Source organism: Mustelus asterias, chromosome 3 (assembly GCF_964213995.1).
Source record: "Mustelus asterias chromosome 3, sMusAst1.hap1.1, whole genome shotgun sequence".
Classification (NCBI taxonomy): domain Eukaryota; kingdom Metazoa; phylum Chordata; class Chondrichthyes; order Carcharhiniformes; family Triakidae; genus Mustelus; species Mustelus asterias.
Genome location: NC_135803.1, coordinates 53,857,924 through 53,882,009, shown reverse-complemented (window position 1 = coordinate 53,882,009; position 24,086 = coordinate 53,857,924). Strand labels below are relative to the sequence as shown.

The 24,086-nt window shown below is 42.2% G+C and overlaps 1 protein-coding gene across 1 annotated transcript in view; it reads left to right on the top strand.

The window, feature by feature from the left end:
* dock10 (dedicator of cytokinesis 10) overlaps positions 1–24,086 on the top strand; it is a 339,343-nt gene that overhangs the window by 275,144 nt on the left and 40,113 nt on the right. The window contains exons 43-49 of the mRNA XM_078208965.1: positions 1,209–1,319; positions 3,028–3,243; positions 5,921–5,978; positions 11,739–11,837; positions 16,529–16,635; positions 18,201–18,323; positions 20,793–20,906. Of these exons, the coding sequence (XP_078065091.1) occupies positions 1,209–1,319; positions 3,028–3,243; positions 5,921–5,978; positions 11,739–11,837; positions 16,529–16,635; positions 18,201–18,323; positions 20,793–20,906 (828 nt within the window). The remainder of the gene's footprint in view (positions 1–1,208; positions 1,320–3,027; positions 3,244–5,920; positions 5,979–11,738; positions 11,838–16,528; positions 16,636–18,200; positions 18,324–20,792; positions 20,907–24,086) is intronic.

The window sequence follows — 24,086 nt, the reverse complement described above, 5'->3', positions numbered from 1 at the left end:
AACAGTTGAACTGAAGCAGTTTTAAATGTTGTCAATAATTCATGACAGCACACCTTCATGATGGAAAACAATATTGTTCAAAACTGGAACAGATTCCCAAACTAAACAAAACTAAATGAGCCCGATTTTACCATCATGTTGCGCCTGTTCTCGGGCGCAAAACTTGGTACAGTCGGGTGTGAGGCAAGTAGCGCGATCCGCGCCCACCTCCGTGCCACTTCCCCCTTTACCAAAATGGCCACGATTGGGACCATGCCCAAAACGGGCACGACAGCCATTTAAATGCATTTGCATGCATTTAAATTGACTTAATGGGCTGCATGCCCAACCTTACCGGCACTTCCCCCTTTATCACTGTGTTCGCCCATCCAGATTCGGCGCTCCAGCTACTGGGGAGGTAAGTGCTGAGTTTCCGACTGCTCTCTGCTTGAGATCAGTAGCTGGGGAAGTGGGTCGGACAGTTCTCCGCTTCAGATCGGTGGTGGGAGGGGGTCGGCTGCTACTCTGCTTGAGACCAGTGGGGGAGGGGGGGGGGAGGGAGGGGGCCGCGATCAGCCTGGGTGGTGTAGGGGATGAGGCATAAGGGTGTCAGTAATGTTGTGGGGGTGGGGCACTGTCTGTGAGGGGGGCCAAGGGGGGGAGTCATCCGGCCTGGGAGCGATGTGGCTGGGGAGCCGCATTCTATCTTTTATTTCGGTGCACGTGCAGTTGGGGGCACCGATCGGAGCTGCAGGGTTTTGGGTACGTTAAGCTCCGCCCACAGGCTTCTGCAGCACGATTTGGATTCGCTGATATTTTTGCAGTCAGAGTGTGTATGGGGGCGCCTGAGAACGGGTCTAAAGGTCGGATCTGAAACACTCCCAGGTTCAAGTCTGCCGAGCACTTAGTATCAAAATGGTAAAATAGGGCCCAATGTGTCTAAAATTTGGCAAAAAGACACATTACTGCTAAAAAATCCATCTGCTATTTTGTTATTTCTCTATCTCCATTTTTAAACAGTAACTTGGTGTTTAGTGTTGGGGCTAAGTGCAAACAGACACAGTCAGGATGTTTGTTCAGACTGATACCAAAAAAATCACAACAGTCTAATTTATCAACTCATTAATATATTAAAATGAAATATGAATGTTTTATGTTATAATGGCCTTGTCTGTTGTCTTACCTCTTTGCAGGACAATTTTGATTGATACGTTATATTTCCTTTGCAGCTTATCAAAGCCGTAAGTCAACTGATAGCAGATGTGGGAATGGGAGGCACTCGATTTCAGCAATCACTGGCGATAATTAACAATTTTGCGAATGGAGATAGGCCCATGAATGTAAGCTAACTTTAGAAACGTCGTTTTAACTTCTATTTGAAAACAAGATACTTCTTCCATCTATTAAACGTGCAAAACTGATCAGGAACAACTGTGTGGGGGAGACATACTGTACCATTTGTGTAAAGTTATTCCACTCTATAAATGTATCAGAGACTTCAGACACTTCTGACTTACTGACATGGATAGTTGTCCAGGAAATGTTAGAAAAATCCTGGATGACTGTACAATTGATCTTCCAACTTATCCCTTAACTTCCTGACTATTGGCAACCCAACCTGACTACCCACCCCAACTCGACTCCACAATCCTTCCCAACCTGACTCCGCAACTCACCTGCCGCCCTATCCACTGGCCTCACCTACCTACGCACCTGACCCAATAACCACACCCATTTACCCACCGTGCCACCCTACCCGTTCACTCATTCGTCCACTCATATATTCATCCGTCACCCATTCACACTGAACATTTAAACTTACAATATGGCAGCTAGTGCCATAAAAAGGGAGCATGACGTCTGTGCTGATTGTCATCACTGCTCTCTGTGTGGATTCCTGCACTGAGGAAATTCTTCTCACTGCTGCATCTGAAACTAAAGCCTTCTAAATGTATCCAGGTCAGTGTTCAGTTATCTGTCTAATCCATGTTGGATGCAACAGTTCTGACACTGATCAAAAGATTTGGGCTATTAAATCTGATAGGCTGAATGTTATGAATAAATGTTTTGAGTATGGCTGATATAATCCTTATCTTCCATTTTTTTGGAGTTCTATTGTCTGTTTAGAGTCGACCTGAAATCTATGATTGAAACTTGACAGGACAAATGTTACAATGTTTTCATTGGTCTGATGCAGCAATATTTCGGGCTGGATTTTACCATAGGCTTTCAGACCCTGCCTTTGGGAACAAATGGAAGTCCCAACTCCCCGAACCCTGCACTTGCTGACAGTGAGACAGGCTCAACAGTCTTCGTGGAGACAGCTTCTTAATTGGCTTCTTCTGCACTCACTTTTCTGTGTAAGGTGACAAAGGGGTTCCCGAGGCTGTTGGCAAAATCCGAGGGCCCGCAGCTCTTGAGCCATGGCAGCCCCAGCCCCACCAAGAGAGGTGAGCATTGCCCTCGAGGGTGCTACAATATGGAAGTACCCTTGGAGATGTGAATCTAAAATAAAATTTCAGAGGGTTGAAGCTGTTAGACCCCTTGGAGTAGACAGCAAACCTGACCAAATGAATCATTTGGGTTATGGGTGCATCCTTTCGTTCCCATGATCGCATTATTTGAGGATGGAGAATCTCAGGTCAGTAATTCCACCGCCCCCTCCCCCTCCCCCAAAACCTGCTTCAGGGAAGCTGCCTCCATTGAAGTGGTTGAGGGACTCTCCATTGGCAGCAAAGACTTAGAATTAGACCCAATAGGTGCGCTCTGTTTATTGGGCAGTCGATCCTACTCCCAATCTTCCCCGGGAAAGTTCCCCAGCTGAGATGTGCCCATGAGCTGTCCTGACACGGCTCTTCTTGATTTTCCCAGTTCCCCCAACCCCACACGCTGCCTCCAGAACTTCAATTCCGGAGTCAGGAAAATTCAGCCCTTAATTTTATTGTAAATGTCGGATTTCAGTACGCCTGATCAGAAAAAGTTTTAAATGGTTCAATACTTGTAATCTGTGACTTGGAAGTAACTTTTCCTTTGGTTCACACCCTATAGAACACTTTGTTTCCTGTGGAAGTGAAGGACTTGACGAAGCGAATAAGGACAGTGTTAATGGCCACAGCTCAGATGAAAGAGCATGAGAAGGACCCAGAAATGCTAATCGATCTTCAGTATAGCTTAGCAAACTCATATGCCAGTACTCCTGAACTGCGAATGACTTGGCTCGAGAGCATGGCAAAGATTCATATCCGAAATGGAGATGTGTCAGAGGTAATTTATATTATTTTATTTATTGAGGCATTCATTCCTATTTCTGCCAAAGAGAAAATGAACACCACATTAAGCTCTCCATTCACGACTTCGGGAAAGGAGAAAATGAAGAAACGTATATTTGAAAAAGAAACAAAAAAGTATTTATTATTACGTTCAAGTGTTTGATCAGGTGTTTCCCACCAGAGATGTTATATTTGAAACATCACTCTGAATGACTACTGTGTTGCCGATTTGCTAAGCATGACATTGGCCATATTTTGGCTTTCTCAACTGCATGACCTGTCGGATTGTCGCGATAACTGCAGGACCAAATTTATACCCAATTACAATAATGCTTTTTACTGTCATTTCCAAAATCATTGTCAGTGTTTTTATTTTTCAAGCTCAGTAGAAAATTAAATGCTTGCAGCAACAAATAGATGTAATTTCCTTTTTTTTACCTTCAAGAATTTAGCACTCAGTTGTCATAGCAGCCAGGATGGGAATGAATTAACAAGTCACGGCAATAATCATGCCTACTTCCTGAATTGAAATAGGTTGGGCCCAGATTTGTGCGCATAAACCACGAAGCCTGAATACCCATAGAAATTGGTCATCAATATACTCGAGACAAACTGCCAGGACTGGTTGTTGGCAGTCCTGAGGCGGCTGAATATTGCTGAGCAGATGCCAACCCTAATCGTCACTGAGTAGTTTCACAAGGGGTCTTTCAGCAGGTGTTGAGCTATTCATTAATAGCGGCAATCGTAGCATAGTGGTTAGAACTGCTGCATCACAGCGCCAGGGATCCGGATTCAATTCCAGCCTCGGGTCACTGTCTGTGTAGAGTATGCACATTCTCCCCGCGTCTGCGTGGGTTTCCTCCAGGTGCTCTAGTTTCCTCCCACAGTCCAAAGATATACAGTTAGGTTGATTGGCCATGCTAAATTGCCCCTAGTGTCAGGGGATTAACAGGGTAAATATGTGGGGTTACAGGAATAGGGCCTGGGTGGGATTGTGGTCGGTGCAGATTCGGTGGGCCGAATGGCCTCCTTCTGCACTGTAGGGATTCTATGATTGGGGCAGCACGGTAGCACAGTGGTTAGCACTGCTGCCTCACAGCACCAGGGACCCGGTTCGATTCCCAGCTTGGATCACTGTCTGTGTGAGTTTGCACATTCTCCTTGTGTCGGCGTGGGTTTCCTCCCACAGTCCAAAGATGTGCGGGTTAGGTGGGTTGGCCATGCTAAATTGCCCCTTAGTGTCAGGGGGGCTAGCTAGGGTAAATGCATGGGGTTATGGGGATAGGGCCTGGATGGGATTGTGGTCAGTGCAGACCTGATGGGCCGAATGGCCTCCTTCTGCTCTGTAGGATTCTATGATTCAATGGCCCCAAAATCTGTTTCCGGCATTAAAACATGTGAAACTTAAAAGAAAACTCAGATTTAGCAACATGATCAATTCCTGTGCGGATTGGATGCAAGTATCCAATGCTAAATCAGTATGCGTAACACTTGTTTTAAACAGGTACAGTGCATTCCAACTTCTACCCTAGTGAGATGTGACATGTTGTAATATTCAGAACTTCAAGTAAGGTGGCATAGCTTCAATTTTAAAATATTCTTCAGATTTATTAATGTAATAGTTTGCTTTGTGCTGTTCGGTCACATTTTATTTGTGATTCATTCCCTGACAAAAGGATAGTATGATGTTAACTGGCCTGCAGCTTCTAGCAGGAATCTTGTGAACAAGGCTGGGGTGGACAGGAAGCTGTCTGATTCTCCTCAGAATGAGGCCTTGGACAGGCTGCTGTCTGGCTCTGCTCAGAATGAGGCCTTGGACAGGGGTTGGGGTGGACAGAAAGCTGTCTGGCCTTCCTCAGAATGATGCCTTGGAGGTTTTAAATCCCAGGTCTTACCTACAATGGGCACTGGAAGGCTCCCTTCCACATTCAGAAAGCAGGGCCAACTGGCCACTCAGCAGGAGTGGAATTTTGCTTGACACTTCCCTGCTGGAACAAAAGCCAAGTAAGTGATTCGCAAGGAGTTTGGCAGAGCCTCACTGTCAGGGGAGAGGTATTGAAACCCAGGGAAGCAGAGGCCCAAGGTTTCCTTGTGGGACCCAGAGGAACAATCATGTTCCTTGTGGCCTTGCAGAAAACCAAAAATTTACAAAGATCTTTTTCAAGCCACTTCTCAACATGGATCTACTTAAAAATTGGCCAGTATTCCCTGCTCAGGTCTCAGGTTAAATTTTCAATCCCAATGACATAATTGGTGCCCAATCTGCATACTTAAAACATGGACCTCACTACCTTCTGGCTGGCATTTTGCTCACCTATTCAAGGAAGTTAACATTAGAATCTTAAAATAAAGTTATGAATCTATGGGAAGTTGGGGGATTGAAGCAGGGAAAACATCCAGAGGCTATTTAGCTGCTTGGCTTCTGTCAAATGGGCAATGAAAATCAGCTCCAGTGGCCTCAGAGAGCAAGGACAATGCCCATAATCTGTAAAGGTTTTTGTTCATATTTTGTTCATGGGTTGTGAAGATTGCTGGAAAGAACAGCATCTATAGCTCATCCCTAAGTCACCTTGAGCTGGTGAACTGCTGCCTTGAATTGTTGCAGCCTGTGTGTTGTAATAAACTGTTTCTTTTTAGAATTAACATTTACATTGATGTTTCTGATGTTACAGGCTGCAATGTGTTATATCCATATAGCTGCCCTTGTATCAGAGTACCTGAAAAGAAGAGGTAAGTTTGTAAATTTAAAAAAATGAAGTCTAAACTTGAAAACCAATAAGTGTGTAACGATCAAAATAGTAGAGCTGTGATTTTGGTGAACGGGTTAAAAACAGTCACTAAATGGGGTCTGTGTAAATAAAACACATGTTGAAAGTCTGGACTTAACGTGCAATTTTAGTCCTCGTTGCTGAATGACCATCATTTGAATTTGTCTGAAGGTGCTAAAACAGACACAGCTATAGGTTTTGTATTGAAGTCCTGATTAGATGCAATTTTCTTGAAGCAGTCTGTGATCACACCATTCACCCACTTCCATGGAACAGATGGAGTGTGCTGACTTATGCACAACAACCTATTTCAGGATGGCTCCGGGACCACACAAAATGCCACACAGATCCTTAGTTGAGACTTTGGAAATTCTGATGGAGAAAGTCCAGAGGAGGAGGGATGTCCAGAGGAAGGAGTACATCTTACCTTCCTGTCTGTTCCCTGCAGCTGGTGGTGCTGGTCTCATGTCCTTCTCCCATTCCTCTTGCAGACCAAGGGGGAACCCTAGCAAGACGTACGTGACCCAGTACTTAACATAGCAATTACTCTTTTTCGAGAAAGCCTTAGAATAGAATAGAAACCCTACAGTGCGGAAGGAGGCCATTCGGCCCATCGAGTCTGCACCGACCACAATCCCACCCACATATTTACTTGCTAATCCCTCTAACCTACGCATCTCAGGACTCTAAGGGGCAATTTTTAACCTGGCCAATCAACCTAACCCGCACATCTTTGGACTGTGGGAGGAAACCGGAGTACCCGGAGGAAACCCACGCAGACACGAGGAGAATGTGCAAACTCCACACAGACAGTGACCCGAGCCGGGAATCGAACCCAGGACCCTGGAGCTGTGAAGCAGCAGTGCTAACCACTGTGCTACCGTGCCGCCCCTGTGGTAGTTTTCAGAATAAGCGTTGATATAATTTTGGTGAATTCTTGACAGCGTCCAAAAAATGTCTCTCAGAAGTCCTTGTCAAACCTCCAGCAGCAAATGAAAAGTTAAAATACCTTTACCTTTCAGTAGTGCTCAAATTCTTCTGCAATGTACTGTCCATTATGTGGTCGCTTTTATAAGGGGTTTTAGTCCAAGTGCTAGCCACTTAAGTACTGTGCAGATATTTTGTTGAGATCTACCACACAATTTAAGTGACAGTTAGTTGCTTAATGATTCCATAGGTGACTGCTCCTACCACAGGCTTCAGTCCTTCACCAAGATAGTTTTTTTATGCTAAGCCTGGACTAAACCAGTATTTCAGCTCAAGCCTCCATCTTGACTATCGAAGGGGCTCTTTGGTATCTGAACATATCCAGGGAAAATTTCACCCATGATGTTGTAACTTAAAGAAAAGGTGAAGTACAACTGTTCAGAAACATAGTGTTCGTTGTTATTGACAAGAAGGTGACTTTCTATCTTAACACTGCAGTTAGTTGATATTTGCTGAGTTGAAGTTGAGCAGTTCCCAGCAACAAGGAAGGAAGAATCCATTGATAGGCCAGTCACCTGGGCCTCTGTTCCACTCTTGGGGTGGAATTTCATGGCCCTGTCTGGTTGGAAAATGCAGCAAGCCATTCAAACATCCATTGACTTTGGCGGGACGGGAAAATCCTGCTGGCAGGAGGGGCCAGAAAGTTCCACCCTTAATATGTGACAAATAGCATTGAGGGAAATGTCAGAGCAGCAAATTCTGAGTTTTTATTGAGGGATAAGTTGCTAATGAGTAGGAGACAACTAAAAGAAAATAAAAGTCACAAATTCAAGATGACCATCTTAAAGATAACTCATGTAAAGTAGTAACAGCTATTACCATCAGATTTTGGACAGATATCCAGAAAATGAGGCATCATTTTATCTTAACTTTCATCTACCAGCTTGGAGACTTGCACTGCATGTACTCTAGAGGACCAGATAGAGGGATCTGCATTGGTAGATTCACCCGGTACAAGTGCACAAGAGAAAGGCCAGGAGAATAGAATAGCCAAGGAATCAACTCACTGGAGGGTGAGCTCAGATCCTCCCCTTGCTGCAGGGGACGTTGATATAGAATTTGAGAGCCCAGCTTACAGAGCAATATTAATGACCATCCACCAGGAACACAAAAGTGAACAGGCATTCTCGCTAGCATCCTTTGCATGCTGCCAGAGAGCATGGAGAACTCCAACTTTAACTGTTCTTTTCATTTGTGCACAGCATCAAAAGTCTGCAAATAATTATATAGCAAGGGATCAGATGTATGAACACTGCAATTAGGTCCACAGGCATGGAGGCTCTGCTTACACCCCTGATAACTTCAATGGGAACACAGATTGTGGCCATCTTGATTTTCCTCTGGCTTTTAAAGCATGATGGAGAACTTCAATTCGGTCCTTGAGAGCATTGTGTCACTCTTGCACTCTATTCTCACATAGTGCAGTGGGAGTGCTGAGGCATTGCCCCACAATAGTGGTATTGGCTCCAGGTGTGTAAGACATCGGCTGTCCTCTCTTAGGACAACAGCATGCCTACTTCCCTGGCAACCATTCATTCAGTGCCCTTATTGGTGTCAGATAGCCCTGGCAGAAACTGAGTCCCAGCAGTTAACAGCCAGATCTCCAATGGTCAGAACTCTTAAGGTCACCCTTCCAACTGCCCTCCATGATGATCCGCAGTAATCCATTTTCCTTGTTGTAGCCATTGGGAACCTATTTTGGTGAAGTACCAGAATAGGCAAAGAAGCTCTAACTTGGCACAGTGGTTTTGCACAAAAGCTTTTTTTAGTTCTTAATGTGCAATATAAGCAATTGTCAAAGGAAGAGTGATGAAGAATATTGACATTATAAATTTTGGGGGATTTCAGTTGGTCCTCTGAATCCTAGTGTGTAAATACAACACTCGAGGTAATCCAGATAATGGTTGTCAGGATGGAGTGAAATGGTAGTGAAGGGTTGTTGTTGAATTGTGGCAAGGAAAAAACTCTTCAACTGAACATCCTGGCAGCCAACTGAACATTGGCTCTCCCTTTTGACCTTCCATTTCCTGGTCATGTCCTTCCTGTTCCTCTTCCAGTGCTACTTCCTCAGACAGCCTCAAAGCTTCTCCTCTTTGCATAGCAAACTTGTGTAGTGTGCAATACATGATGATAAATTCTGAGACTCGCTTGAAGATGTATTGAAGGATACCTCCAGTGATGTCCAGACAATGGCTGTGATTGTTCTCATTTGCATCGGTGCCTGAGTTTCTGAACCAGGCGCTTAAAGGAATATCTCTCAGCCCCAAGCAACCAGCCTGTTCCCTAATGCCCTGGCTCGGGGAGTCAGGGGAATTGAAGTTTGGCACAAGCTGAATGTATTATCACTGCTGCCAGGAAACCAGATGTTGAATTGCATATCCCTCTGCCTGTGGCCATGCACAAGTTACACATCCATGTGTGGAAGCTCTTCCTGTTGCAGTACATTGCTGGCTGCAGTATCTGATCTGCTCTGAAGCTGAGGAAATCCAGAAAATCAGGCATCCTTCTTGCTATAGGCCATGGAGAAGTGATGAAATGTTGCTGAACAAAAAGTGACATGTCTAACAGAACTCTGCACAGAACACTGTGTTAAACAACTTGGTCTAGATTTTCATTTCAGGGGGGAATCTCACTGTCACAACTTTGCCTGCCTCCATTGCCAGGCTACTGGGAGATGGGATTTTCTGGCAGCCATTGCCTTATTTGGCCTGCAGCAGCAGAGCTGTGGTGGGGATGGAAGTGGGATGAATCCGGAACAGGCAGATTAAAATGCCTGCCTCCATTCTCAAAATATATTGCCTGGTTCTTCCAATGGAATCAGTGGCCAATTTTGAGCTATATCAGGGAAGCCTCACAATCGATAAAAATGTAAAACTTCAGATCAATTTAAGCTACCACCCAGCCATATTTTTTATCCATTCATGGGATATGGGCATCGCTGGCTGACCAGCATTTATTGCCCATCCCTAGTTGCCTGAGGGCAGTTGAGAGTCGACCACATTGCCGTGGCTTTGGAGTCACATGTAGGCCAGACCAGGTAAGGACAGTAGATTTCCTTCCCTAAAGGATATTAGTGAACCAGATGGGTTTTTCTGACAATCGACAATGGTTTCAAGGTCGTCAGTAGATTCTTAATTCCAGATTTTTTAAAAATTGAATTCAAATTCCACCATCTGCCGTGATGGGATTTGAACCCGTGTCCCCAGAGCATTATTGCTCCTCCCCGCCTCCATTATCCACTTTATGAGCAGAACTCTCAAGCCCTATTATAATAGTCGGGAATAGCCCATAAAACTTGCCAAGTAAAAAATAATTCATTCTTCAAAACCAGCTGTGTAACCAGAGGTCAGGAATATCTGGCCCCCAGAGGCGGGTCTTTGGCAGCGGAAGTGGCTCAACACTGGCTGCCGGTGGAATCATCTGGTCCCACCAAAGTCAATGACCATTTGCATTGTTTGCTGGTTATGCACCAGGGAACATGCTGTGGGCGAGGGGGGGAGGGGGGGGTGGTCATGTTGGCAAGAAAGGTTGGAAAATCTTGGCCTGAGTCAAACATTTGGGAAATGATTCGGCAGTTGGATTGCAGCCAAGAGGTTGTAATTGTCCCCAATTAAATAAACTGACTTCAGAATTGTTACCAAAAGAGAAAATGCTGGAAAATCTCAGCAGCATCTGTAAGGAAAGAAAAAAAACTGATGTTTCGAGTCCAGATGAACCTTTGACAAAGGGTCACCTGGACTCGAGACGTCAGCTCTTTCCTCTCCTTACAGATGCTGCTGAGATTTTCCAGCATTTTCTCTTCTTTGGTTTCAGATTCCAGCATCTGCAGTAATTTGCTTTTACTCAGAATTGATGTCTAGACTAAATACGTAAAATGCAGTGGGAAAACAGATGAGCATTGTTTCGATACTCGGCTACACTTCCAATGCTGTAAAATATACTCTACCTTTTTATCCATTTCCTGAACCTTTTGAATTCATCTGAAGACTTCCATATTTATAATGTTGATCTTTTATTTAATGGCTTGCCAATTTTCAGAAGTAACAAGCTGGCAATCACAAAGGCCGGGATTTTCACAGGCAGAGAGGACTCTTAGTTCAATATTCTGATTAGGTCTGTCCTGCTTTCAGGTGGTTGACTGGGATGATTGCAGGTCAGTAATCCATGTGGTGGTCACTGAATTCTAGGTGTATATCAGGTTCAGGAGATCCTGGTCCGATATTTGGGGAACTTTTCCCTTGCTTTTTGCCCCAAAACGGTGGTGTGCTGAAAAGACTTTCAGGCTGATTGGCAACCTGATAGGCCACATCGTAAACTGCCCTAAAGCCCTTGAAAAGGGTCTTGACCATGGGGCCTTCTGACTCAGATCAGAAGTACTACCAACTGAGCCACAAATCCTCCTATAGCTGGGCAAACTGGGGTTGAATTCCTTACTCCAAAGGTCTTATGAAGTGGCAGTTGTCCACATAATGGTGCTATTAATAAAGTACAATTTGTGGGGCGAATTTTCCCATTCCGCCCGCCGTGGGAATCCTAGCAGGCAAGGGGTGGACTGTGGAAAGGTTCGTTGAGCTCGGGTGGGATTTTCCGATTTCGGGGCGAGAGCAGCCAGAAAATCCCACCCTTTGTGTTGGTTTCTATTATCATAACTGTAGGATTTAGTTAATATATTTATCAACTGTAAAATCATCTGTTTTTAACAGTAGTATCATATTATAATACTGCCTTGCTGTAGGTTATTGGAAAACAGAAGTGACTCGTTTATCAACCACCTTCTCTGAAGAATCACATAACCCTGACAGTAAACAATTACTAACATCAAATGAAGGACGAAGTGAGTGATCTAACAGTGCTTTGTGATGTGTGTAAGGGCAACTCCATGCATTTTTCATTAACACTGTAGTGCTTTTACTGTCTTTGATGATTACTTCTTGCTAATATGTTTAAACAGATCCAAGTACTAATTTATAATTTACAGCTTTAGCAAGACTGCACTAAACTTTCATGTAAACTGGTTTGCTTTTCTGACACACTGTGTGCTTTGTTAATATGAATGATTTTTTTTACATTTCTTTCATATGCAAACATTACATAGTCATTTTCCTTTTGGTTAGCATTTATAAAAAGGTGGAGGTGGAAGTGTAAGCATCACCCCAAGTAGCAATGGCTTTCTTTATGAACTAATCATAAAAGTAATCCCTTTCACCTCTAAATTAAATGTACAATGCAGTGCAATATTACTGCCTGACATAACGAATAAAAAAAAACAAATGTTATTTATCTAAATAAAAATTACATCAATTTGGTAATTTACTGACTTTTATTTGCCAATTTGAAAATGATGCCGGGTTCTTTTTAGCCTTGGTTTATTGGTGCTGTTAGGATCACGAGCACCAAAAATGATTATTCTTAACATAGAATTTTAGAATCCGACAGTGCAGACGGAGGCCATTCGGCCCACTGAGCCTGCACCGACAACTATCATACCCAGGCCCTATTCCCGTAACCCCACGTATTCACCCTGCTAATCCTCCTGATAATAAGGAGCAACTTAGCATTGCCAATCAACCTAACCCACATTTTTTGGAGTGTGGGAGGAAACCGGAGCACCCAGAGGAAATCCACGCAGACACAGGGAGAGAATGCAAACTCCACACAGACAGTGACTGGAGGCCGGAATTGAACCCAGGTCCCTGGCGCTGTGAGGCAGCAGTGCTAACCACTGTGCCACATAAACAGTAATTTTTTTAGTTTATCTTTATATTCACCCCCTCGCTGCCCCCCTCCCTCACCCCCTCCCCCCCCCCCCAACCCTACTTCTACTAGGCCAGTTATGCTCTTTTGCTTAGAAGATGGCTCGTTCTGTGACCAGTTGCTGCGGTGTGTGTGTAAAATGACTCAATGCTTTTTTTAAGTTTAAAAGTTTAAAGTTTATTCATTAGTGTCATAAGTAGGCTTACATCAACACTGCAATGCAGTTACTGTGAAAATCCCCTAGTCGCCACACTCCGGCGCCTGTTCGGATACACTGAAGGACAATTTAGCATGGCCAATGCACCTAACCACACATCTCTTGGACTGTGGGAAGAAACTGGAGCACCCGAAGGAAACCCACGCAGACCCGGGAAGAACGTGCAGATTCCGCACAGTGACCCAAGCGGGGAATCGAGCCTGGGTGCCTGGCACTGTGAGGCATCAGTGCTAACCACTGTACCATCGTGATTCCTGGATTTCCTTTCCCACCTCAAAGGAGAAAGGATTCTGCTATAAGAATGTAGATTTTAACTCTAATGAAAGATTAGTTAGGCTGCCATCGATTTCTTTGGAACAGAGGAGGCTGAGGGGAGATTAAGTTGAAGTGTAAGAAGTTATGGGAGGCCCCGACCAAGTGGATGTGAGAGACCTATTTCCCTTAGCGAAGATGTCAATAACTCAGAGAGGTAATAGGCAAAAGAATCAAAGGGGAGTTGAGGAATGCCTGCCTGCAAGGGTGATGCAAGCAGAAATCCTTATCACATTTAAAAAAAACTTGGATATGCACTTGAAGTGCCGCAAACTAGAGGGCTTTGGACTAAGAATTGAAAAATGGTATTAGGCTCATTAATTTTCTTAGCCAACACCGACACAATGGACTGAATGGCCTCCTTCTGTGGTTTAAATGTTTGAATGTTTCTATATTTCCTAATCTGACCTCTGCAGTATGGTTAACAACAATAGCTTGTATTTATATAACTTCTTCAAAATGGAAAGTCCCAAAGTGCTTCACAGGAGCAATATTGTCAATCAGCCATAGAAGGTGAGATTTGGGCAGTTGGTCAAATGCTTGGTCAAAGAGTAGGTTTTAAGGAGCATCTTAAAGTAGGGAAGAGAGGCATTGGGAGAGAATTCCCAGAACTTAGAGCCTTGGTAACTGAAGGCATGGCCAGCCATTGTGGAGCAGTTAAAATTGGGTTTGCTCAAGTGGACAGAATTAAATGAGCACAGTGGTATAGTAGAGGTCTGACATCAGAGGTGTCAGGAGGTTGGGGGAGATTACAGAGATAGGGAGGGGTGTGAATTTTAAACGTGCTTGACTGGGATTTGATTTGATTTGATTTATTATTGTCACATGTATTAACATACAGTGAAAAGTATTGGTTTCTTGTGCGCTATACAGACAAAGCATACTGTTCTTAGAGAAGGAAACGAGAGAGTGCAGAATGTAGTGCTACAGTCATAACTAGGGTGTAGAGAAAAATCAACTTAATGCAAGGTAAGTCCATTCAAAAGTTTGACAGCAGCAGGGAAGAAGCTGTTCTTGAGTCGGTTGGTATGTGACCTCAGACTTTTGTATTTTTCTCCCGACGGAAGAATGTGGAAGAGAAAATGTCCGGGGTGCGTGGGGTCCTTAATTATGCTGGCTGCTTTGCCAAGGCAGCGGGAAGTGTAGACAGAGTCAATGGATGGAAAGCTGGTTTGCATGATGGATTGGGCTACATTCACAGAGCAGGAGCCATACCAAGCTGTGATACAACCAGAAAGAATGCTTTCTATGGTGCATCTGTAAAAGTTGGTGAGAGTTGTAGCTGACATGCCAAATTTCCTTAGTCTTCTGAGAAAGTAGAGGCGTTGGTGAACTTTCTTAACTATAGCGTCGGCATGGGGGGCACCAGGACAGGTTGTTGGTGATCTTGACACCTAAAAACCTGAACCTCTTGACCCTTCCTACTTCGTCCCCATTGATGTAGACAGGGGCATGTTCTCCTTTGCACTTCCTGAAGTCGCTGACAATCTTCTTCGTTTCGTTGACATTGAGGGAGCGATTAAATGAGCACATGGTTGATGGATGAATGGGACTTGGTGCAAGTAAGGACAAAGGGAGCAGGGCTTTGAATAATCACAGGTTCATGGAGGGTAGAATGTGGGAGGCGGACCAGGAGAGTGTTGGAATAGTCAAGCCCAGAGATGACAAAGATGTGGATGATGTTTCAACCGCAAATAAGCTGAGGTGTGGATGGAATTGGGAAATGTTCTGGAGGTGGAAAAAGGCAGTCTTAATGATGGCACAGATATGTTACAGTGATTAGCATGGCTGCCTCTCAGCTCCAGGGACCTGGGCTCAATTCCGGACATTGGTGACTGCCTTTATGGATTTTGCAAGTTCTCCCCATGTCCCATGTGGTTTTCGTGCCATAGTCCAAAGATGTGCAGGTTAGGTTGATTGACCGTGCTAAATTGTCCCTTGGTGTCCCAAGATGTGTAGGTTAGGGAGATTAGTGGTGTAAATACGTGGAGTTATGGGGATAGGATCTGGGTAAAATGCTCTGTCAGAGTGCCGGTGAAGACCCAATGGGCCAAATGGCCTGCTTCTGCAGTGTAGGGATTCTATGATTAACTCTGTGTTGTCAGGCCAGTGGCTCATCTTAGCCCCAAATACAACATTAAAATTGTCAACAGTCTGGTTCAGTGTCAGGTAGTTGCCAGGTCAGGTTCAGAAGATTCACTGGCGGGGGGGGGGCACACAATTCTATGCCCCAATCTTGAAAATGGAAAAGTACTGGGCAGATATTGTAATAGATGTCGCATGAGGTAATAAATATTAAAATGCTAGAAACGCTTAGCAGGTCTGACAGCATCTGTGAGGAAAGAAACAGAGTTGAGGGCTGGAATTTTCACATCCCCTCACTGTAGGGGATGACCGTGCCAGTAAGCCATTGAAATCTCCATTCACAATGGCAGGACTGGAAGATCCCACCGGTGTGAAGGGCTGGAAAATTCGGGCCATCCTTCCAGATTTGTAAAGTTAACTTGGTTTCTCTCTCCATAGTTGCTGCTAGACTAGCTGAGGATTTCCAGCATCCACTGTCATTTGCTTTTCTATAGGTGTCTTGTGCAGCGTCACCTGCTTTGCTAATGATGAACTTCTACCTTGTAATAATTGTCAGCTGCAGAATTCCTTTAGGTCATAGTAATTATTCATTGTGCAATGGTGCATCGTGTCTCAAAGTAAAGCACCAAATCTGAGGATCTGATCCTTCAAAAAAAGAACAGACCATCGAAGAAATGTTGTGGGTTTTTTTGAGTATTCAGATGGAGAATAAAGCTTCTATTCCTGGTACATATATTGAACATGTTATAGTTGATAATAGCCAGGTGTCCTGTTGTCAAATTATATCCCGTGTCTGAAGCTGAAACAGTCACATTTTTTTCATGTGCTATTTATCAAGTTTGTGCCACCTTTGAATTTTTTGGACTATAACTCTCATTCACAGATGTTTTAATATTTAATGGGAATAAAGTAATGGTCATTCATTATAAGTGGTTTCTTACACAAAGTTAGTACAATAATACTAGAGATTAAAAGAATGCGTAGTTGAGTTTTGTTATTCAGTGAAAGATTATACGTTAAATATTACTGATCATAACAAAGTATAAAGTAAAATATTCCTTTGCAGTATTGTCTTCAGTTGAAATTCTTTTGCTTCTCAACATGTTGATCAAGATGAGAGTGTGTGCAATTGAGTTTAACATCATCTTCTCTCTCAGGTTTGTTTGCAATGGGATGGTCAGCTTTTCAGACTATTACTCCCAATGTGAAAGAAGAGGGGGCAATGAAAGAAGACAGTGGAATGCAGGACACTCCATATACTGAGGTTGGGATCATTTGCTACCCGAATGTATTCAATCATTTGAGTTAATAAGTAGTCGCTTAACAAAATGCTTGCTTTGGGTTTCAATGGTTGCCAATTTGAGTTTGTTTCTTTTTGATGTGAAACTGATTCCATAGGAAAGAGGCAAAATCCATGGTTAATATAGGACACTGTTAAATTGAAAAGTAGGATTTACAAATTGGCAAGGGATAGTAGTAGACCAGAGGACTGGGAAGTTTTTTAGGATCCAGCAACAAAAGACTAAAAAGCTCATAAGAGAGAAAATAAATTTTGAGAGAAAACTTGCATGCAGCATAAAAAGAAATAGTTTTAATGGATATATAAATAACAAGTGGGCAGCTAAGGTAAACGTGGGTCCTCTACTGAACAAGATGGGTGAACTGATGACAGCAAACAAAGAAATGGCAGGTATGCTGAATAAACTTTTTGTGTCAATCTTCAACATGGCAGACATTGCAAATATCCCTAAGTTATGAAATGGGCTGATTTCAAATAACATGATAGAATTTACAAAAATCCCAATCACAAAGGATAGAGTGTTAGAAAACTTCAAGGGGCTAAAGGCGGACAAGTCACCAGGACTCGATGAACTGCATGCTAGGATTTTAATGGAAGTGGCCACAGATAGTGGACTCATAGGTTGAAATTTTTTTGGAACTGGCTAAAATTCGGGAGGGTACCAGGGGATTTGAAAACAGCCAATGTGACCTTTGTTCTTGTTCGGCCCTTGTTCAAAAAGGCAGAAGGCAGGGAACTATGGACTAGTCAGTTTAACATCTATTATTGGTAAGGTGCTTGAGTCAATAATCAAAGGGGATCCTGCAGATGTAGTGTATTTAGATTTCCAAAAGGCATTTGACAAGTGCTGCATAAGAGGCTGGTGTATAAAGTAAAAGCCCATGGAATTGGAGGAAGTGTTAGCATGGATTGAAAACTGGCTGTCAGACAGCAAACAGAGTTGGAATAAATAGGTTCCTTTTAAAATGGAACATTAAAATCAACATATCAATTATACTGCCTCAGCAGCAATGAAGGACACTGACTATAGACAACACGGTGCCGACAGATTGCCAAGGACTGCAGAAATACCCTGCAGAGACACACGATTAAAATACATTTCTTAAAGGCACAGTACCGAGATCTATAAATCAAGCAAAAGATTGGGTACTCCGAATGAAAACTGATAAGTTTACTTTTAGTGGTGGCTAGGCTTTATTAGATACACACATAGCGAACCATCAGCACTGCAATAATGTAAAAGAACCATTAGAAACCATAGCTAGTGCAACCCATCATCTTTAGGCATTAGGTGTACTTTCCAATGGCGTTGATAAATGCCCATTGGTCAGTATGACCTTCATAACCCTCACAGCATAGTTGAAATAACTGCTGCCTGTTTGTCTTTCTCTCCATGAGCTATGTTCCATTCAATTCAATCATTATCTTAATATATTTTTTGCTCAATGTTATGATGGTTGGTCCTACTGTGTTATTGTAAATATCAAGATAATGATTTTAAGTCTTTATTGTTTCCTGTTTGTGAATAGGATACTCTTGTGGAGCAGCTGGAAGCATGTGTTGATTACCTTTGGAAATCTGAACGACACGAACTTATTGCAAATGTCTACAAGCCTGTTATTTTAGTTTATGAGAAGAAGAGAGACTTCAAGGTATATTGTGGACTTTGCTGATCTGTTTTTATAACATTTGTGTTTTCATAAAATGAAACAGTTTGCATCCATAATTGCATATGGTTTTGTTTCATCAGAGTCACTGAACCTTCAGTGCAAAAGGAGGCCATTCGGCCCATCGAGCCTGCACCAACAACAATCCCACCCAGGCCCTATTCCCGTAATCCTGTGTATTTACCATGCTAATCCCCCTGACACTAAGGCATTTAGCATGGCCAATCAATCTAACCTGTACATCTTTGGAATGTGGAAGGAAACCGGAGCACCCGGAGGAAACCCACTCAGACATGGGGCAAACATGCAAACTCCATACAGGCAGTCACCCAAGGGAATTGAACCTGGGTCTCTGGTGCTGTGCGGCAGCAATGCTAACCACTGTGCCACCGTGCTGCTAATTGTTATTGTAACCCTGAGAAAGCTGAATATTGCTGGAGATGGGGATTTTAAAAGTTTCAATATAAGTTTTTATAGTGTTTGCCTGAGGGAATTCTTTCAAGTTTGAGTTTAGTCTGAAGTATTTCTGTTGAACTGCAAGAGGAAAGTAGATCAAATAAATATCTTATTAAATCTGAATCAACTCCTTCAAGAAGCCAACATAATTTGTTAATATGTTTTTGCCATTTTGTGAAATATATTCTCTCTCTCTCTCCCATACTTTTTTGGTTTCTCTTTTGCTGTTTTTGTCTGTCTCTCCTTAGCTCTCAATAATTCTCAGGCAAAATCTGACCCCTCACTTGACTATTTTTAAAGAAAATCTAAAAAATTTAGTTTGGTCAGGAACCAAATGACACAGATTAAAGATAATTAAGAAAAGAACCAGGAAAATATTTTTTAATGAATGAGTTGCTTTGATCTGGAATATACCACATAAAAGAGTGGTGGAAGCAGATTCACTAGTAACTCTCAAAAGGGAATTGGATGTATATTTGAGACCAAGCATTCACAGGTTATGGGGAATTAAGCTAATTTGATCACTTTTAAAGTACCTAGTCTCGAATGTGGGCTACACATTCACTAACTACCTATGGGCATATTGAACATTTTAAGGAAGACTTGTGTTTTTCTCTAAAATAAATACATATAAAGACATTGATCAAAGGATGGCTAATACTGTAAAGTGACCACTTTATGGAAAATTCCTATATGGATTATACGAAGACCCTGTCCTGAGAACATGGAATTTTGTACCCGAAGAAGTGTTAAGGCCCACTTCAAACGGAGACACTTGAAATAAAGACATGGAAAATGCAAAAAGCTGGACTTTAATCTCCTGTTTTTGTGCAGACAGTTTCCTACAACTCATCAGAAATCCAAAAACAAATCCATTACCTGTTGATTTATATCTCAGAATGTGTCAAAAGAAAGTTCAGATATGAAAGCAAAATGGACTGTAGATGCTAAACATGCCTATTTCCCTCTCTGGGAATATGCAGGGAAAATGGGTTAAAACTAGCTGAAGACCAGTGAGTGACAATAACAGAAGATCCAAAAAGCAAGAAGGACTTTCCCCCTCTCTCTTGCTGGAGGCAAGTGTGCTTTAACAGAGAGAAGGTTGCAAGTAGGAAAAAACAGGACAGTCTCTTCAGTTAACCCCACAGAGGCAAAGAAGTCATCTCTCCCTCTGGGCATAAGTCAGCAAGTGTCTCCACCAAACTGCAAAACAAGCAAGGACTGCTCCAAAGCCCTCCCAGGATCATCTAACTTAATGGCCGCCACAATTACAATTCAGCGACAAGCCAAAGACTGATTTGTACATTCGTTTTAACTTTTGTTTGAACCCTTAACTTTCTCATTTCTGATGCAAGAGTGTGAGAGTCACATCTTTATTATTTTTCCTCGAGTTTTAGTAAGTAATAAACTCACTCTTTCTTTGACTCAAGAAAGCCTGGTTAATTTGGCTCCTTGTAAAAATAAATACATTTGGATTGGGGAAAACATATCCACAGGGAAAGAATTTTAAACAAACCCTTGTTCTGACCAAACAAGGGGGTTGATTAAAAAGGGGAGTCAGTTCATTCATCCTCATCCAGCTGTAACAGCTGACAGAGGCATGAAGGACAGAATGACCATCTCCTATGCTGTATGATTCCTTGAAGTTTGTGTTGTATCCATATATATATATGGGTGGAATGAAAAAGAAGTTTGTATTATTAACACCCGTAAGCTGAGACAATGGAACAGGAAACTATCATTTTCTAATATGTATATACTAATGCATATGCTATCATTTGATTAGTATTGACAGAAATCTTATTAGGAGTAAACAGTAGTTGAAACAGCTTAGAGTTTCACCTGCTTCCTACCACTTTATCTTGTGTGTTGTTACATGTTAATTGTTCTGAGCATTATCCATGTGGTCAAATCAATAATAGGAGCGTTGTTATTTTACATCAGTAACAAACTTTTCTCCCAGCTAAAATATTCATGTAACCATTTAATTCATTACAGAAACTGTCAGATCTCTACTACAACATTCATCGATCTTACCACAAGATCACCGAGGTTGTTCATTCTGAAAAACGTTTGTTTGGAAGATATTACCGAGTTGCTTTTTATGGACAGGTAAATGCAAAGTTATAATGTGACAAGTATAACAGTTTGCTCTGGATATTACTCTAATTCATTTGTGTGCTTTGAGTTGCAGTGAGAATTATGAAATTACTCTGAATCAAGCCCAGTCTCAAATGCAATTTTGAATCGCTTTTTTAAATGCAGCAAATGCTTCTAGCCTTATTTTACATTCGTAGCAGCATTTTACGATTATCTGTGCCATATCTGCATGAGTTCCCTTTATAAATATTCTGAGCGTATTTAATGCATATCTTGACATTTGATTTTCAAATATGTTTTGAAACACAGGTTTTAAAAAAAGCCCAGATCTCTTGATTCCAATTGCAGACTGAGATTTTCACTACTATAGAAGGTCACAATGGCGTTGGAAGTTCCAGGGGCCTCTAACTTCAAGGGTAATTAGGGATGGGCAACAAATGTTGTCCTTTCCAGCATAGTCCTCATTCCATGAAAGAACAAATTCACGGTGAGACCAAGAACTTCCGATACCTCAGAAATGGTAACACGGGAGCCCTCGCTGATGAGCCCCCACCCCTGTGCTGTGAACACACTAATTTAGGCTGTGTTTGCCTAATACTTACACTTACACTTACTCAGCTGTTCCTAGCAGACTTGAAGCTTGCTTGGGAGCAGAACTCAGCTGTAAGTCCAGCAGGTGGAGTGTCAAAACGCTCCAGCACAACTGCAAACCTGACTCTGCTCACCTTCCCCCTCCCCCAACACTGCACATCCCCACCCTCAACACAGTTAATGACCCTTCCCCTCCCAATACACCTCACCCACACACTATAAATAGCCTACTCCCACCCTCCAAACAGTTTACTTGTACCCTTGACTTGGTTTATAGCACCTCGTGACGCTGCTCGCCCCTCTCCCCCGCCCCCCCCTGGACCCAGATGCTGCTTGGTCCCCCCCTCCCCATCCTGACACTGCTCAGCCCTCCCCACTGATATTTCCACCCCTCTGATACAACCAAAGCTAAGTGAACAAGTTTCTTCCCCATGGCCTGAAGTTGAACTAAAAACCCTCTGTGTCAGTGAAAAAGACATTGCTAACTAAGAACATTATCCATTGAAATGGAAGCATTCATTAGAGTAATTAATAATACTCCAAATTGAAGTGGAATATTTACAAAATGATGAATTAGAAAGAGGTATTTATTTCCTGAGCTATTACCAATGATTAAGCTCAGCTACACTGATCTCTCAGTTGGTGTGTTAACACCATCAAATATAAAGACAAGAACATACGAAAATGTTCAGCAGGGAAAGAGCTGCTGGTCTACCAAGCCCTTCAAATATCTCATTAAATTAACTGTTCCTTCTTGAGGTGCACCCGATTAAAGTTACACCTATATATTGCTGGTTTTCAAGTAAAAGATGTAAATTTTGAGATTAGGTTATGTTCTTTTCCATTTTAAAAAAAAAACATAAGTTGAGCAAGGTTCTGCATTCAAGTTCTAAATTATATCTTCTCATATTTCTCTTGAGGAAAATAATATTGGCTGTATCAGCTTTTCATTGTTGTACAATTATATCCCTGGATAACCAAGCTGTTCTTGAGTGTATATGGTGAAAACAGCCTTAACTACAGGCAGAGCTGTTGATGGCATGCTGATCAAATATGTGAGATTTTTAGTTACAAGTTGTATATTTGAAGTATCCACTCATACTAAAAACATAAACTGTGACCACAACATAGGCTACAGTCATTGTAATATATTTGTCTTTCCTTACAGTTGCTTTTCCATTTTTACTTTTCCAAAAATCTATATGTGCTTCCCCATAACCTATGGGATTTGCAAAATATTTATCTTGCTTTTCCTTGAGATTGCTGTAAAAATAATCAGCCCCTAATCAAAGCCGAGATGATGGAGGGAAATTTATTTGTAGCATTAGTCGCAGCTGGGGAGATGACATTACCCAGAATGCATAACAATAGTGCAAATAATCAGGCCTTCACTATCACTCTGAGTACAAAGGAACATATATAGGTTAAGTGAGTGGGCAAAAATCTGGCAAATGGAGAATAATGTGGCCAAATGTGAAAATGTCAATTTTGGCAGGAAGGATAAAAAGGAAGCTTATTATCTAAATAGTGAGAGATTGCAGAGGTCCAGAGGGATCTGGGTGTCCTTGTGCATGAATCACAAAAGGCTAGTATTCAGGTACAGCAAACAATTAGGGAAACTAATAAAATGTTACCATTTATTTTGAGGGGAATTGATTTCAAAAGTTGGAAAGATTATGCTTCAGTTGTACGGGGCATTGGTGAGACCACATCTGGAGTATTGTGTACAGTATTGCTCTCCTTATTTAAGAATCTATATAAATGTATTTGAAGCAGGTCAGAGAAGGTTTACTAGACTAGACTAGGAATGGGTGGTTTGTCTTGTGAGAAAAGACTGGACTGAGATGTGGTCTCACCAATGCCATGTACAAGTCCACTAGAGTTTAGAAGAGTAAAAGGTGACTGGATCAAATCCTTTAAGACCCTGAGGGGTACTGATAGGGTGGAGAGGATATTTCACTTTTCAGTGAATCTAGAACTAGAGGTCACTGTTTAAAAATAAGGGGTCACTCATTTAAGACAGAAAATGAGGAAAAATCTTTTCTCTGAGGGCCATGAGTCTCTGAAGCTCTCTTCCTCAAAAGACAGTGGAAGCAGAGTCTTTGAATATTTTTAAAGCAGAGCTGATAGATTCTTGATTAACCAGGGGGTGAAAGGGTATTGGGGGTAGGTAGGAATGTGGGGTTGAAGTTACAATCAGGTTATTAATGATCTTATTGAATGGCGGAGCAGGATGAGGTGCCAAGTGGCCTACTCCTGCTGCTAATTTGTATGTTTGTTTCTTCGTATATTCTTGGTACAGTTCAGACTCTGATATGGTTGGAGATTATGATCTTCAAGTTGAAAATTGTGACCTCCTGCATGCAATTCCTTCTAAAAGTAGCTGTGTTGGTACCCAGTGTATGGGGGAAATAGGGTTAACTCATTGTGAGTTATTTGGAGGACCAAGGATATAAGAAAATTTTATAACAGGCAGTTCAAGTTCAAGCCCCACTTGACACAGCTCTTTAATGTAATTGGGTGTTACTGTGTATATCATTGAATATTCATAACATTCTGCAATAAGTACCTGTAGTTAACTCATTGCATTTTTCTCCAGTG